Source organism: Centroberyx gerrardi, chromosome 9 (genome assembly GCF_048128805.1).
Source record: "Centroberyx gerrardi isolate f3 chromosome 9, fCenGer3.hap1.cur.20231027, whole genome shotgun sequence".
Taxonomy (NCBI): domain Eukaryota; kingdom Metazoa; phylum Chordata; class Actinopteri; order Beryciformes; family Berycidae; genus Centroberyx; species Centroberyx gerrardi.
The window spans coordinates 19,363,558-19,379,853 of NC_136005.1; the positions used below are offsets into that span (position 1 = coordinate 19,363,558).

The 16,296-nt window shown below is 40.3% G+C and overlaps 1 protein-coding gene across 1 annotated transcript in view; it reads right to left on the reverse strand.

The window, feature by feature from the left end:
* The window catches only part of LOC139932449 (uncharacterized), a 71,430-nt gene that overhangs the window by 7,767 nt on the left and 47,367 nt on the right, over positions 1-16,296 (reverse strand). Inside the window, exons 4-5 of the mRNA XM_071926238.2 lie at positions 12,499-12,704; positions 7,317-7,453 (exon numbers count right to left, since the gene is read on the reverse strand). Of these exons, the coding sequence (XP_071782339.2) occupies positions 7,317-7,453; positions 12,499-12,704 (343 nt within the window). The remainder of the gene's footprint in view (positions 1-7,316; positions 7,454-12,498; positions 12,705-16,296) is intronic.

The following is a 16,296-nucleotide window of genomic DNA, read 5'->3' on the forward strand; positions in this document are numbered from 1 at the left end:
CAATAGATAAAAGTCTGTCTCAAAGTAAAAGATAAGTTCTTATCTAAATCTAATGACTCCACAGCCTTAATTTGTCAGACCTGGCTTGCCTGGAAGGGAAAAAAAGAGAGTTTCTTGTACACAGTGTTAATAAGGGACATCTCTCATGTCTCGGTGTCTGGAAGCAGAGGAGAAAGGATCATCCTTGGAACATTCAGTGGCAACAGCGAGATGTGTTTCATTCTGTGGACGTAGTTTGTTATTTCTGCTAACAGTTGCTAATTAGCACCTTATCACCCTCCAAGTAGCTCCATACTGCAGAGACGCCAAGCGCAGGGTATTTATAACCCAACTTCACTGACTGAAGAGATAAACAGCTCTGTGTGGCCACTGGCCAGATCAAAAAAAATCTCTGTTTTACTGTTTAGACTATTTAGCTGTATTATTAACATTTGAGAATCATAAGGAAAACTCCCCTTTTGAATGATTAGACTGGAATATCAAATCAATTCCATAGAAACTCCCTACTCCAAAGAACATTTAATTTATTACACTTACATTACAGTTAACTTAACTTCAATTTGTATTAATATGTGACTATCCAAGGCCATATTACACCAGCATAACCTATGCCACTTGGATGATGTTTTTATCCAACAACTCCTATGTTAGTACACTGCTAGTACTATGAGTCTATTCATCTTTAGCATGGATGGATGCAGTTTGAATCAAACCACTAACCCTGGCTGTCAGTGCCATGCTCTACCAACTGAGCTACACAGGACCAGATTGACATAAACGACATAAAACATGCCTCTCTAGCTGCAATTTCTTTGATTAGACAAAGAAAGTAGAATGTGAGCATTGTGTGAAAGCAAATCTCAATAGATTAATTTGAAGTGCTCACTGAATTGTGATTCCTTTTAATTAATGATAGAATTAACTGCTTTGTTAATGCATTCCTAGAGGAAATGAGCTGCTGGCAAATTCGGCAGCGAACAAAAGGAGGACACATCTCTCTTGACATTTATACAAGTCTAACTTTGCCAGTGTCAGGGTGCAATGGCTCATGTTGGATGAAATTTGTCTTGGAAGAACATTTTGTTGCACTGTTAGAACAAAGTGATTTGAAACAGCGATTGTGTTTGAAATCAATAAAGGTGGTACAATCAAGCTGAAAATTGGTGTTTTCATTCGAGCTGAAGGTGAACCACAAGGGTGTCATTACACTACATATGATTTTAAAACTCCATGCAAGTTTTTTGAAAATCTCTACAGTACATATGTCCAACTATCAAATATTTAACAGAAACACCCACAACACTGCCAATGTGCTACATACTGACTCTTTATAATCAAGTAACAACTACTGCCAACTTCCCTACCGCTATCAGTGCTTTCCTCCATTTTCATTCTGGTTGTTGTTGTAAAATATCAGGTGCCAATATACTTTGAAACCCCGCCTCTTCTTCCTTGTGATTGGTCAGCTCACAAAAAAGCAGCCCATGTCATGAGCACTCCTCTAAAAAGCTGAACTGTTCTCAACTTTAGAAAGAAAGAGTTCAGCTCTGTCTAAAGACGCCAGGCAGAGTGCCTTTCCAAAGCAGCTGCTGTCTGCCCACTCCCCATTGACTTTAATGTAAAAAGCGACTGGCAATTTGAAAAAAAAAAAAGGACTTGTGTGAATGCACCCTAATGCCCCTACTGATCCAACTTTCTTTTTCAAGGGGGTCACATGTACAAACGGCACTTTTGCTGTACACAAACAGATCTACTGTGCATATAATACATCTGATGCTGAGTTTCACCAATTCTGTCGCAGTGTGTTGACAGGGTTTGGCCTCAGGTTGAAAGGCTGTGTGTTCAATCCCCAGCCAAGTGCCACCGCCGTGCCAAACCTCTGTTCACCACTCAGCACAACACTGGCCTAGTGGCAAATGTCTTCTACTGGTTTCCTGAGTGGGGATGTAGTAAATACACAGTAACACTATACGTACATTACATAGACATTTAAGAAAGAAGACTGTCTCCACTTTTATAGATGAGAATTCTGAATCTCTGAAAGGTGTTTCAAAGCACTGAAGTTGTTTAAGAAAATGGCAATCATATTTCAAAACACAAGATATTGCAAGGGCTTGCAATTTTGACCAATATCTTCTCTTTTACTGCAGAAAAAACGTTAAATTTACAAAATCATAAGAATCACAATATTCAGAAAGCATGGATAGGTCATTGAAGTAACTATTTATTAGAAAACTTGAAAACAAGCATATCATTACAGCATTGTGCTTTTTTGACAATGAATTCAGTTGTACAAGTAAACACAGAGAACATCACAAATTGCCTTTCAGAAAGGCCCCCTAAAAAGTGCAGGAATTTTTCACAGAACAACTCATCAAAAATCTTGACGGACTCAATACTGCATCAGTGTAACACTTAGCGACGGGAGTATCAGTACACTCTGTGCTCTCTGTCAACGCCATCAATGTATGTGTTTTGACTGGATTTTGTGTTTCAGCGTTTTCTTTTGACAGTGTACTTAGAGATGATTTTGTGCTCAGGCAAGACATCTGGACAGAAAATCATTGAGATTTCAGGAATAGTCATATTGGAAGGGGAATTAAGTGAGTCTTACAGGCTGCATCCCTGCAGCGGCTTTTAACACATAACTTACTCTCCGTCCACGCCTATGCTCAATATAAATCCATCAAAGCCATGAGGAAAATAAGTCTGTGCGAACCTGAAAAGAACAATGTGCCATATCTTTACATCCAGTCATGTTTTCCGTTTAATGAACTCCTATTTGGAAAGGTAAAAGTTCAAATCTGCAGTCTTGTGTTCGTAAGAACATATCTTGAAGACCTTGCATGTATATTCAGAGGACAGTAGCGTGTTCATCATTCCTGTGTCACTGAATATAACATGATAGCACATTGGGAACACATATTTCCTATCTCCTGTGCTTTCTTAAAAGGGCAGGTAAGCCCTGATGCTCAAAATTAAAATGACATTTAACTACAATCCTTCAGATGAATTGATATGTTCATATCGCCCACTATGAGATTTAGCTTCAGCTTCTTAAGTGAGGAAAACCCTTAAGCCTTCTCCCCGGCGCCTGTTGGGCCAAGATTTCAGGTTTCACAATATCAAAGATGGTTCACTTTCACCTATCAGGCGAGGAGGAGCACACGGGAAAGCACGTGTTTAGGCAAATGTCACCTTGTGTGGAAAATGCTACCCCCACCAACCCTCCAAAAAACAAACAACAACTGCATATTCTATTCAAGAATAGGGCAATGGGGCATCCATACGAGCATAATATCACAGAGTAGGCGATTCCCTGCACAGGCCTGTCGAGCATGATGTACGTAGTGGACCGGTATCTTCCCCACCAGAGCTCAGATTGTTTTGATATTTTTATTAACATGTCCTCAATCATAAATCACCCCGGGAACTGAGGCCGATCCCTCCTTTCTGTGCAGTATCAGATTACAGGTAGAAGACAAAGTTATCGGACACCTTGCCACGTGTCTTGTGTTTAAGCTACAACACTGCTCCCCGTATCCAGGCATAAAAAAAAAAAAAAAGTAACACAAATTCAGTTTACATTCAAACGTAACAATGGAGCGGAATACAATATACATACTATTATGCAAATGTTTTTTTCCCATATAGTCTCGTCTGCGATTCAGAAGCAACCTTCTATCCCTCATCTGTTTTTATCAAAGCTGGAGACAAAAGCAGTTGGGACAGGCAGTAAGCACTTCTTGCAATGTCAGGATTTGATGTCATATCGCTTTAAATAACCTCCGAGGACATCATTTTCTGTTACTGTGCATCTTGTGATGTTATCTTCACAAAAGGGACATATTAATGCATTGTTTAAGCACAATACTGTGTCCATTTACATCACAATAAGACTACACACTCTTTTTTTTTTTGACTTCTCAGCAAGCCGACCTCTCAGCGCCACAAACTCGGGCCGAGCAGCCAAGCCGTTCTGCAGCCACACACATTTTCATGTCATACTAACTTGCCAGTGTGCGCAAAACTGTCACACTCTCTTAAAGGCTCTGGATGCTATGTGTAATTCCTTTAACACAAGGCCATGCAGATATCCTTATCATTGTTGTAATGGCCTGCGCATGCCACCCTGCATCCTGGGAGCTTACACAAGGCAGCTGGTAATTCCTTTAATTTATTCAACTCAAACAGTGGGGAATCAGACAGTACTGCACTTTTGTTCTTGTGTTTATGGCTGGGATACATGGCTGGGCACTCAGCAGCCTTTGTCCTTCAGAAGTGATCTCATGGTCATGTGTGATTCTATCACAGGTCAGGAAAAAAATCATTCATGACTTCCTATCTATAGCTACTGGCTCTCCTTTCATGTAGATAAGAACAAATATCTGAACACATGGTGAAAAAGAAACTCTTGATTAGTGCACTCAAGGGTTAGGAGTCACTTTAAAGTTCAAGCTCCTGATCTTTTACATAGGATATGTTATAGAATTGCCACATGGCAATCAATCAACATCTACAGAGACTGGCTAATATTTTTTTCCCCACTTTTAAATATGACCCCGCTTGAGAAGCATTGTTTTTGCTCCCATCAGAATAGAGATTGCCTTTGTTTATTTAATATGTAAACACCATCTGTATTTTGTTTAATCCCCCTCAACAGGTAGCCAACTCTAAAGCAGATCCCATGTCACTCACAACCTAGGACATTTGGCACTGTGGCTCGCTGATTCAAAGCTGTGTTGGGGCTTCAAAGCAAATATCTTGTTCACGTGTGGTTTGAGCGCTGTGGGTGTATTCACCTGGATCACAGTCAGCAGAGAGAATGAGCTTTATCTCTCCTGATGGATCTGGCCGTTCATAATGGGGTGGACTCATCTAATGAGCTCTGATTAAACAGAGACCTTGGCTTCAATTCAATCTATCATGAGTATATAGCATGAATAACTTTGGATAGAGTTTTTTAAGTATTGTGATCAAAGCAAAACCCACACCATCTTAATTAGGAGCTGGTGTGATATTTTTTTTTCCACCAATATGGCATTTGCATTTTATAGATACAGTATTTCTAATTATCAGTTTGTGACAGATGAAACATTTTAAGCCGATACACTTATTTGACTGTAACAAATAGCAATGTCATTTAGTGTTGTGCTCATCACTAATGCCACCATAACATGACATCATTTAGTTTATATTAAACTGCCAATGATAGATTTGTTATTTCTGCCTGAAAGGCCATCTCACCCTGCTTTTCATATCTTCAAAGAGAATGAAAAATAACCAAGTGGGCTGGTTGCACAGATACAGATTATGCCTAGTCCTGGGCTAAAATGGCTTTTTAAGATGGACAAACTCAAATCGGCTTCCACAGACATTTCTTTGAATAGGCCTATATTTAGCCTCATCTGAATTTAACTATATAGAGCTCAAACTCAACCTCCATGGAGGCAGGTTTGCCTCACATTAATATTGGCAACAATAATCACTTAACAAGCAGGCCAGAGTGTAGATATGGGTTACTGCAGAGATTGGATGATGAGTTTGACTGAGGAAGAGGAGGATAGAGAAAACAGTCTTTCTCATGTCATACACTGTTACCTTATGTTATCCTCTAGCTATAATGTTTTATCTAGCATCAGCTTCTTTGACCCACTGATGAACACTAAAAACACTGAGAGAACATTATGGTTGCATCTCGCAATGACTAGAAGAAAACTTCTAAAAGAAAACAAACGGAAAGCATATGACAGAAGAAGGCAAGCTGCTTGCTGGAATCCAGAGAAGCATTTGTCTTGTAGGACAGCCTCCTAACCTTTTGGTCTGCCATTTGCACTGATGCCCTGTCGGTGGGTATAGATGTAAGAGTGCCCACAGGAGGGGTGCCCTCCCCATGTGCCCACCTGCCTCTCCTACCACAGTCTGCTGTACCATGTGGAGCCCCAGATGTAGCCGGCAGAATAATCCACACTCATACACTCATGAAAGTGTCCATCTGGCCCCACACGCGCACATTAAGCCCTGGAACCATACAGGCATGGGGACACTGGGCAGCCTCTCTGCAGTCCTGTTGTTGTGGCATTTACCAGATTCAGCAGTGTGAGATACGGAGGATGGCTGTGCTTCTATTTTACTGTCCCCTCCTCTCGGCCCATAGAAGGGTCTGTGCTAAGGTGGCGCACAGCTGAGAATCACTTGGCTGTGACCGAGAGGTGAAACAGAGAGGGACTGAGCAGGATAAGCTTGCAGAGCTGATTCCTAGCAAAGCAGAGCGGAGTGAGCAGGATCTTTTTACATTAGCTGTGCCTCAGGCACATGCAGATAACAATGAGGCTCTTGCCTGGCAGGAGAGGCACCAACATTACAGCCCTGCATCACAGCTGACAATGTTTATCCAATCAAAATAAAAGGCCATTTTTATTTCATGGTTTTCCTATGAAGATCTGGATAATATCGCATTCATTTTCCTTCACCTGAATGCAGTTACATCAGCTTAAAGTCACTCAATCTGATAAACAGATAGTGGCCCGCCTCATTTTTATTCATTTTCATATCTAACAAGTTTTTTGACAACATAATGGATAAAAAAAATGGTTCAATATAATAGCATTCAACAGTTGGATATAATAGTGAGGCTATTTTTATGACTTTTTTCTATCTGTATGATAATTGTTTATTTTTTAAGAGCTTGTGTCTTACTGGGAAGCTTTAGTCCCATTTCCGAAGCAGCAGTGGGACAGACACTGCTCTCACCCCCGTCCTCGTCACCACTTCACAGGCTATTCAATTAGCAGAAGAAGCATGGGAGATGGAGCCATAATGGAGCTGATGTGATGCACAAGGACAGGTGACACTAATCAGAGCGGCGCCCCATTATCTCTGTGTGGGCATCATTAAGGAAAGAGCGCGATTTTCAGGGTTTTTTCCCCCTCCGAGCCTGAACTCAGTCATGCAAGCTGCGCGCATTCTCTTCCTTATCATCAACTTGCAATATGTGAGAGTACATCCACTGAATAAAGCAAGAGTGTAAAGATTGAGCATAGTGGAAAACAAGAATATGTGACACCTTGAAAATAGGTTTTAAAGTGTAAGATTTCAAAAGTGTCACATCAGTTTCTTTGGTGAATCCGCTGATAAACTGATACGATATCTTGAATGGCTGTTAGACACATCTTATACCCAGAGGATTTACTCTCACACTGTATTCTGTAAACTCCTTCTTTTAGAGTTTTGGAAAAAGCTTAGACATCCACTCTTGACCACATCCACTTTCCTTTCCTCCACTTGACTGAGTGAGACCACTGATGAAGCGTGACCTGCCGCCGCTGAAGCAGCCTCAGACCGGTCCCAAAGGCCCAGGCTCATCCTGTCCTCTTTAAAGCCCCTGGCCTGCACCGTGAAGGAGCTCTGCTCCGCTCGCTGGTAGCGGGAGCTGAGGAAGCTTGATAGACACCTGAGAAAACATCATGAAAAGCAGCGCACATTAGTGAAGGACAGACAGAGGGGGGAAGACAGAGACTCAAGGTGTGAATGCTTCATCTCAGATATTTCTGTCAAGCAAGTCCAATTAACACTATACACTTTGGCTCATCCAAAATAACTTTGCTGGTATAATTACATAATCCCGATCTCATTATTAAGTCCTTCTCTTCCCATTAAACGAGCTGTTAGCGTATGTGGGAAATCCTTCTGGGATCCTGGGTGCTGCTAGTTATTCTTGGCCTCTTGACAAGGTCCAGAAAAGCTTTGTCTCTCAGAATCATTTTTAAGTATGAAATGTTTTGTAATTTATACAGTGTTTAGAAAATGTTTAAGAATTTATAAAGTCTAAAATTGCAGTTAAAATTCATTTAAGGTATCAGAAACTCACAACAATGGAGCAAAATGATTCATTTATTGTTTTGTTATGGGCAAAAAGCTTACAATTATTTTTAATAATTTCCATCTGGTCATGTTGTAGACCTGGTTTAAGAAGAATATAAACTACCAAATATTGAGACAATGTGCATACATTTGGCACCAAAAGATTTACAAGATCTAGTTTTGCATATCCATAACACAAACAAATATTAAGCAGAAACATTAAACTACACTTTTGTGAAAAACATACAGCCCTACTAACAAAAGGTACAACGGCGTACCTTTTTTTCTGACAGTGTACTCATAGCTGCGACAGGATTGGTTTGAGAAAATACAAAATGTTTGCTTTAGTCTTGGGAAACATACAAGTGTTATAATGTGATCCTTCATTTTGCTGCATACTTTTATGGCAATGAGACGTTAACTGTCCTCAGGTTCATGTAACTGATTTAAGAGCTCATCAAGGCAGTTTGACACAGATGCGGCTGGACAGCCAAACGTCTTCCTCATATCATTCCCTACAATCAAAAGCCACTTAATATCAAGACATACACCATTCAGCGCTGCCTGGCAACCTGAGGGAGGACCTGAGGAATCAAGACAGATGGTCTTTTTTTCACCTGCACTGCAAATACTATAACAGAATCTATGCAGCTGGTGTAGCAACACCATTTATAATTAAATTGAATTCAATAGTTAATTGTGCATTTGACACTTCAACATTGTTAAGTATTGTTTTGTACAAGGTGTAGTACACTGGATGGCCAACAAAAATCATTCTCCCAGTAGATTGATTGAATGCATAACCTCGGTCCGGATAGTAATTGGCTGTTGAGGCAAATCAATGTTTCAGATCAGAATTGAAGCATTTTCCTTGTTTACTGCATCTATCATTTGTTCTTATCAAGTGTGATCAGAGCAATTTTCCTTCCCTTAATATAGGTTTGATGGGACAAAGAAAAGCTCAATTCTCGGAGAATTGGAAAACACATTTCTTGTGCTTCATGGTAACTAAACTGTCAACAGATAAGAGAGTCCATAGTATCAACTCCTGGGTAATTCATCTTACAATTGTCCTCTTGTATTTTCCTTTGTAACAGCTTGGAAATATGGTTTGAGGCCTTTGCTCAAATGTCACAGCAAATGCTTCCCCCAAATGCTCACACAAGGAAATATTTATAGTAGCATGCAGAAACTATAGAGCATGCTTTTGGCGCTCACTGCAAAGCCGATCCTGTACTCTCCCTGTCCTGAACCTCTTTTAAGTCATTTGTGTAGTACTGTAGAGCGGTTTGAGATGCGTTACTTCATAAAAGGACATTTATACCCTGGTGCACACTTATATCTGCAAAAGGGCGATGAGCTACTCATCCTCAGGCAGCTCTGCAAACTGTTGTAGACAGTAGCGTGAGGTGAGAGAGCAGTGTAGGCCACTTTGTATCATGTCAGTGCTAGCAGTTAGACGCGATCTCCACAGTGTCCCTTGTCACCAATCACATCCTTTTAAACCACCCAGGGAGCTCGACACCCCCCACCCACCCCCCACCCCACACATATACACACACACACACACACACACACACACACACACACACACACACACACTCCCTTATCTGTCAATGCTGCTTAAATAATGTAATTAATGACTTAATTAACATTTCCATAATCTATTTTAATAAATCTAACACGGCATAATGAGAGTTTCTAACCTCCAGGCAATGGCATATAAAAATTCACAGTGCAGAGCTGCATGGTCAGGGCACTGTCTCAGTGCCGCAACTCTTGCCATGACAGTAGGGGAAGGAGAGGGCGCATATTGTGTGACAGCACTCTGAAAGGGAGTTCAAGCCGAACAAATGTCATGTGACTTTATGAATGTGTCCAATAACAGACCTGCAGCAGTAGGAGGGGGGCGCTGCAGAAAAGAAGATTATTTTGGAGGCTCCTGATCAAAATGCCCTTTTCTCCAATGTTGAACTGCAGCCAGTGCACCATCGGCTTGAATGGAAAATGAGGGTGATGGTAATTAAGAAAAGTTTGTCAGTAGACTCTGAGGAAGAACAAATCATACAGTGTTGAGCCCTGATCTAAGACTATTCAGTGTGCCTCCTTTTACATTAGATTTGGGCATTTAGCTGGTACTCTTATCCAGAGCAACTTGCCAATTCATTGTGCTGCTTCCACTGCCTAATGATACAATATCTATATAATAACTTTCTTTCCTTTCCAACTTCCTTTCCTTTTTAACTAAATAGGAAAGACAAGAACCAAGATAAAGGATCCCACTTATGAAACAAAAGAGCAAGTAAAATATCTGTAATTATGTTTGAGTGGCAGCAAATATACGACAAGCACTGCATTGTTTAACAAGCAGACTAAGTTCTCCCTTATGATGGGAGGATACTTTTTAAACAAATATAAAACATCAAATTTATTCAGATCTCACAGGACTCCTGTATGGACCAATTTTAATGAAAAAAAAATTAGGACTACATAATTAATTTATAGCAAATTAAACTTGCCTCTGAAGTGTTCCAGCCATGGCAATTGACAATTGCGCTGAGGAAAAAAGGGATGACACAGACACAGAGGCTGTCTTTCTGCTTACAACACTGGACATCTGCCCTGCCCAATCACTGGGACGGTAGCAACATGCTTTAGCCACCCTGGCATTGGACTGGAGCTTCCACTTGTTCCCATTTCATTAAGAGTCAGCGTAAATGAACAAATAAGCGCGCAATCTGAGGCAAACACGATAACAACAGCAGAAGGTCACTCTGAATTTAGAGGGCCGTTTACTTTTTTTTTTTTTTTGTAAATCTTTGTCTCAAAGCACTGTTGCAAAGATTACCATGCCATGTAGTCTGGAAGCCAGTGAGAGACATCGGGCAGCTCCTCATGAGAGCTTGCACCCTAAGGGCCAAGACTGAGTGAGATGCACCCTGACAGGGGGCAGCAGGAGGCTGGCACGTTCCAGGCAGCACAAGCACCATGGGGCACGGGTCTCTGAGGCCCACCAAGCCCAGTAACGGTACCCACCAACCTACTTCTTGTACCAGTGAGCGCGGCAGTATACTGTTTAGTTGGGTAACTCCAGTGTCATGGGTTGCACAGACAGATGTATGTAATTTTAGTTAGAGTTTCATATAACATACCTAAACTGAAGAATGGCTCCATTGTACCCATTAAAGATTGGTGATTCATGCACATTAACCAAAGCTTCGGTATTTTAATAGTATATGTTACCTTTCCTAAAACTACATTAGCATGACAACATATTTGAACCCCTTTCAACTCAAACAATGAGCAAATACCTGCAGCAAAGAATTGCCAAGAATGTAGTTTCTCCGAAGCTGTTGAATGTGTTGTAAACAAACCAATTTCCTGTCATAAAATTACAGCTCATTACTAGCTTGGATAAGGGCTTAAACAACATAATGATGCAGAAGCACATTACCAGTGCAACCATATTATTAATTACCAGTTCACTAGCCACATTCCTTGCAAAAGCGGTTAATGAGAAAAGTTACGAGCCTTGCTGAGTTGATTACAAACAGCCCCTCTCATTTTAGTTAAAACAAATGCGAGAGAAAAGATAGATGTAGTACACAAGTTTTAATTCTCCTGTTGGCACTGAAAGCAGTCTGGGGGTTTGGAGGTTTGCGTCACTTTTGCCACTAACATCATGTTTTGCAATGAATTTGAATTCATTTAGAAGGGGAGTTTGTTTTAATACCAGCATACAGCTGATTAAGGGCAGTAAGGTAACTTTGACAATGTAATCCATTACGGATTAGTTCTGATTCTGTTCTTAAAATTATTATCAATAATATACTCCACTGCATTATTCAAAATGAGTAGCATCATCTAATGTTTTGAATGAATTTTCACTTTTGAATAGTGCAATTAACATCCTTGACAACATTGCACACTATTATGTGAAGACGTTTAAAATGTTAGTTTCCATAATTTCACAATCAAAATGCTTTCTTTCCTTTCAAACATAATTCTGAGTAACTCAATAAGTAATCAACTATTTTTCTAAAACATATCTGCAATCCAATTGACTTAACCTCTCAAATAACCTCTTTTTGTAATCAGACTACTGTATTCACTTTGCATACCATATGTTACTCCCCAACCATAGAATTGATAATGTTTATGCCAGGAATCTAATGCATTATTTACAAGTTAGATGCTAATAAAAACAGACTGTTCATTTACTAATGGTTTACAGTACCGTAGGCACTATTCCAATTAGCAATATCAAAATGGGAAAGAAGAGTGAGAGAGAACAAGAGAGGGGGTGGGGGGGCAATAATATGTTTCCAGAGATGATTATTTGGATGACTCGGATGCTCACATTTATAGTTTTAGAACTCACATACATATTAACTGTTACTTCAAATTACTAGTTGCATTTGGCACACATGGGCGAAAACACATCAAGGAGTTGAACGGAACCAAAATGGAAAGACCAATTACAGAATGCCAGCATCAAAAGTAAGTGTTGTTGTAAGTGTCATTATTCTGACTACATACAGCATTCGTGCGATAGGAGGTTCAGACCAAGGGCACTTCAAGTCTAACCAGTACAAATAGATGGGTTAAAAAATATTGTGCGGAAAAAATACTCACTTGATCAGAAGGGTCTCTGTGAGAATACCAAAACAGGCAGCTGCCACTTTAAAGGTGCTGGGAGGAGGAGGGTTGTTGAAGGCAGTCATCATGCAGTGAACAACATAAGGCACCAATCCCAGTAAAACTGACGCAGTGATCAGCACAAGCCACGTCTGCCACTGGTGGCTCACCGACCGCCATGGAGAATTCCACTGGAGCTGGTACTGGGCGAGAGAAACAAACGAGCATGACTTCTCCAACAAAGCCTCAACGGTCATGATGATCACATTGTTGTGTCTAACTTCCAGAAACTCTTGAATATGTTTCAGACATTAACCAGAGAAGTGCTGGTGTCAGATGCGTAACAGTGACATAAGATCTGAAACAGTCAATAGACGCTGTACTATAGAGGAAAAGAGTAAAACGGGACAAGATTTCCCTACATGGATATCCAAGTAATTGTAGTCTGATCCCTTATTGGAGAGTAAACAATGCCCCTATTGTTGGAATAAACAGAGTAATGCAGCCTCACACCTGTCTTGTATCCACTCCCCTTTTCACTTCGGGCATGGCATTTCACCAGCTGTATACAACATTTCACACCCCAGCATACATGTACATACAGCAGAAACCCACATACGCACACCCACACACACACACACACAGGCATTCATTCATATATAGGAGCAAGCCTGCATACAAACATAAACCTAAAATCCCCACCGAATATTGTCTTGCTCTGGGGACAAACCAAGCCACTTGAACAGTGTTTGATTAGTGTCTGGAATTCATCTGCAAATGCACACTTGCCTTGTCCTCTTTCATGGCTGCTATTCATTAATTAGATTCTTTGTGCAACTGAGCTATCCGCAATGTTTAAGGTTACATCAGGCCCCAGTAAGTGGCTGCCTGATAACAGAATGCATCCATCTTCATTACTCAGCCCTTTCTGTCTAGGCTTGCTCCTCCACAAGTAAGCTATGTCAGTAGGTTCTAAGGAACTGATACAATTCATTGCATTCAGATCTTGAACTTTTGCCTCCTTTTATTTTAGTCACTCTGATTAATTCACTGGGAAAGTGGTGCCCGCTTGTTGCGATTATTTTTTGTGGTGATTTTTCCTTCTCAAGGTGGAACAGTGGTGAAGCCAAATGAAAACCAAACAAAAAACCTTTGTTGTTCTAATTGTACTTCTAATTGTATGAATGCACAATAAGGTATTTGTCAGATTCTACCCTTATCAAACATGACCTCAGTTATGTGTAAATATATAATATTTTTGAGGAAGGAACATTCCATCCTGTCCAACTGGTTCAATTTGGTGTGAACCCTCACACTCAATGGTGCCATGCAAGTCAATAATTTGATTGGTTCCTTTTAAATGAGTGTGGTCTATTAAATGAATAGCCTACATCTTAAATATTCTGGGGTGCAAGCGATCTTTAACAGTAACCATTAACCAGCCATGGCTGTATATTGATCTGTTCAATTCAGACTTTAGAAATTATTCAATTTTAAACTGTATTCATTTCTATCAAATTCTATTACTTCTATTAAATTCTAAATTTCATTGTATTCATTGCAAAACTTTAGTTTTCATCTATGCTTGTGCCAGTAAAAAGTCTAATAGAGAAGAAAAATGAGTCCATGAGCTTATTCGATCCTTTTTTACCATAGAAAGCCAAGACATTCAGATAAATGTCTTCACAAACCAAAACACATGTTTTCAATCTCGGAGGAAATATGAATAGACTCACCTCCCAAGGTAACAACAGCCTTTGAGAGCTAATGTGTTGCCATCCATTGAAGGATTTCTTTTGTTATTTTTGAATGGAAACTGATAACTCAAGCCATTAGAAAGGAATTTGATGTGGTGGTCAGTCCTTAAGAGTCCTGAAAAGGCACATTTAATTGAAGCTGTTGGTATAACATCCATCGCTGGACCCACAGCTTTTAGTCATATCAAGGCCATGCCCGTTTGATTCAGGTTAAAAGCGGCTCAAAACATTCATTGTATCCCCTCTGCCATATTAATTATCTATTAAGAAGCTGAGTAAAGTAACCACAAGGAGACAAGCCATTACATCTGTCTTGTCTCTACATGACTCTGTGTGGAATGTAAGTTGTATTGTATGTTGGACACATGGAAAAGGACCAGAGCGGTTCAGAGGAAAAAGAGACACAATGGTCCATTTATTCTTTGAAGCAGACATTGATTAAAGAGAAATTATTTGAGGATCATAGACTGTGGCTATGGCCTGGCAGACTTACCAGCCACATTCTGGCGAAGGGCACCGTCTCATAAGAAATACTAACATTTGTTCTGCAACTACATAATCTAATCTTAAAAACTCAAAATTCAAAATAACACTTGTGAATGCAGCCACTATACTGAGCAGCCAGTTATAACTTAGCAACTCAACACGCAATACATTAACCACTGGTTAAAAATCACAGACAGCAGTGTGTTAATTACATCCTTATGTTTTATGACTGTGACCTTTAAGCACTATACCAATCAATCAATACAGGAAGGAAGCAGCCTATTGGGAATATTTAGAGCCACAGATTCTGAAAGTAGGGCACTATTTATCCAAACACAATCATTATTAATGAGTGGACAGTCAACCCAAATACATTTTCCACATATTTTCCACATTACCCCCTCCCCCTTTCCCAACTACAACCACTAACACATACACACTGTCCAGTGAGGAAATAATCAATTAACCAAAAATGTCACATTGGTACTGCGGCAAGAGGGACAAATACATTATTGTCCTCAAAAAGTACATGGTCAGAAATTTTGACCAATGATGAAAAGAGAAACGTCCGCACACTGCATTGGTACAAATTTTGACCAGAAATGGCGAGCTCCGTTGCTAGGCCTCTTGCTGTTACCAATGAGTCCAAACAGGGTTTGTCAAAATATCTCCACAAAAGCCAGTATGTGAAAACGATATGGCGACCAACCGATGTATTTATATTCACAGCCTGGAAAGCAGCAGCACCGCACCATTTTCCCTCAGTGGATAGTCTTCTATCAAACTCTAACCGGCCCCATGTGCAATTGTATACAATCTGACCTGACCGTCCGCAAAACTAGATCACGCCGCCGTAACGCACTTTCACCCAACAGCAGTCTGTGGGGCACCAGAGAAAAATAGTTCTGTGATTTCCTGATTAGTGAAAGTGTGCGTAATGGCGGAATTGTGTCATGAAATCAGAGATAATTTTTTCATTTACTCTCAACTCCCTTGGGGAGCCTACAAATGGCTTTTTTGGAGACATTTTGACAAATCCCGTTTGGACACATTGCTAGCAACAAGAGGCTAGTAACGGAAGCTCGCTGTTTTAATTGACACCTGACTCAGGAGCCAATATTCTCTGCGGGTCCAGGTACTACAGGTATGTAAGAAACTATATTTAGGTCCAAATCACTGAACTTATCTTTTAGCACAACCCTGCCTCATGTAACGCTCACTGACACAGTATATTTCCACAGTCAGCTTAATGATTGGCTAGTTTACACTTCCATTACATTGTTTGAATATAAGACACAAAGGCACTATCCTCTGGAAGACAAAGCTTTGGACCCAAAGGTTGCAAGTCTGATGTTTTACCAAAGATATAACTGAGCTTAATTGAACTTATCTTTCTCTTCCCCATTACCTTTACCCAAACATCAACCACTTTCCTTGTTTCCTCTTTGAGTCAGCTGCTGAGCTAACTTGCTAATCTCAACACCTCTGCCTTCAGCATGTCAAGACGTGACAAAGTGAGATTCGCAATATAGGCCTACTTCATGTTTGAGGA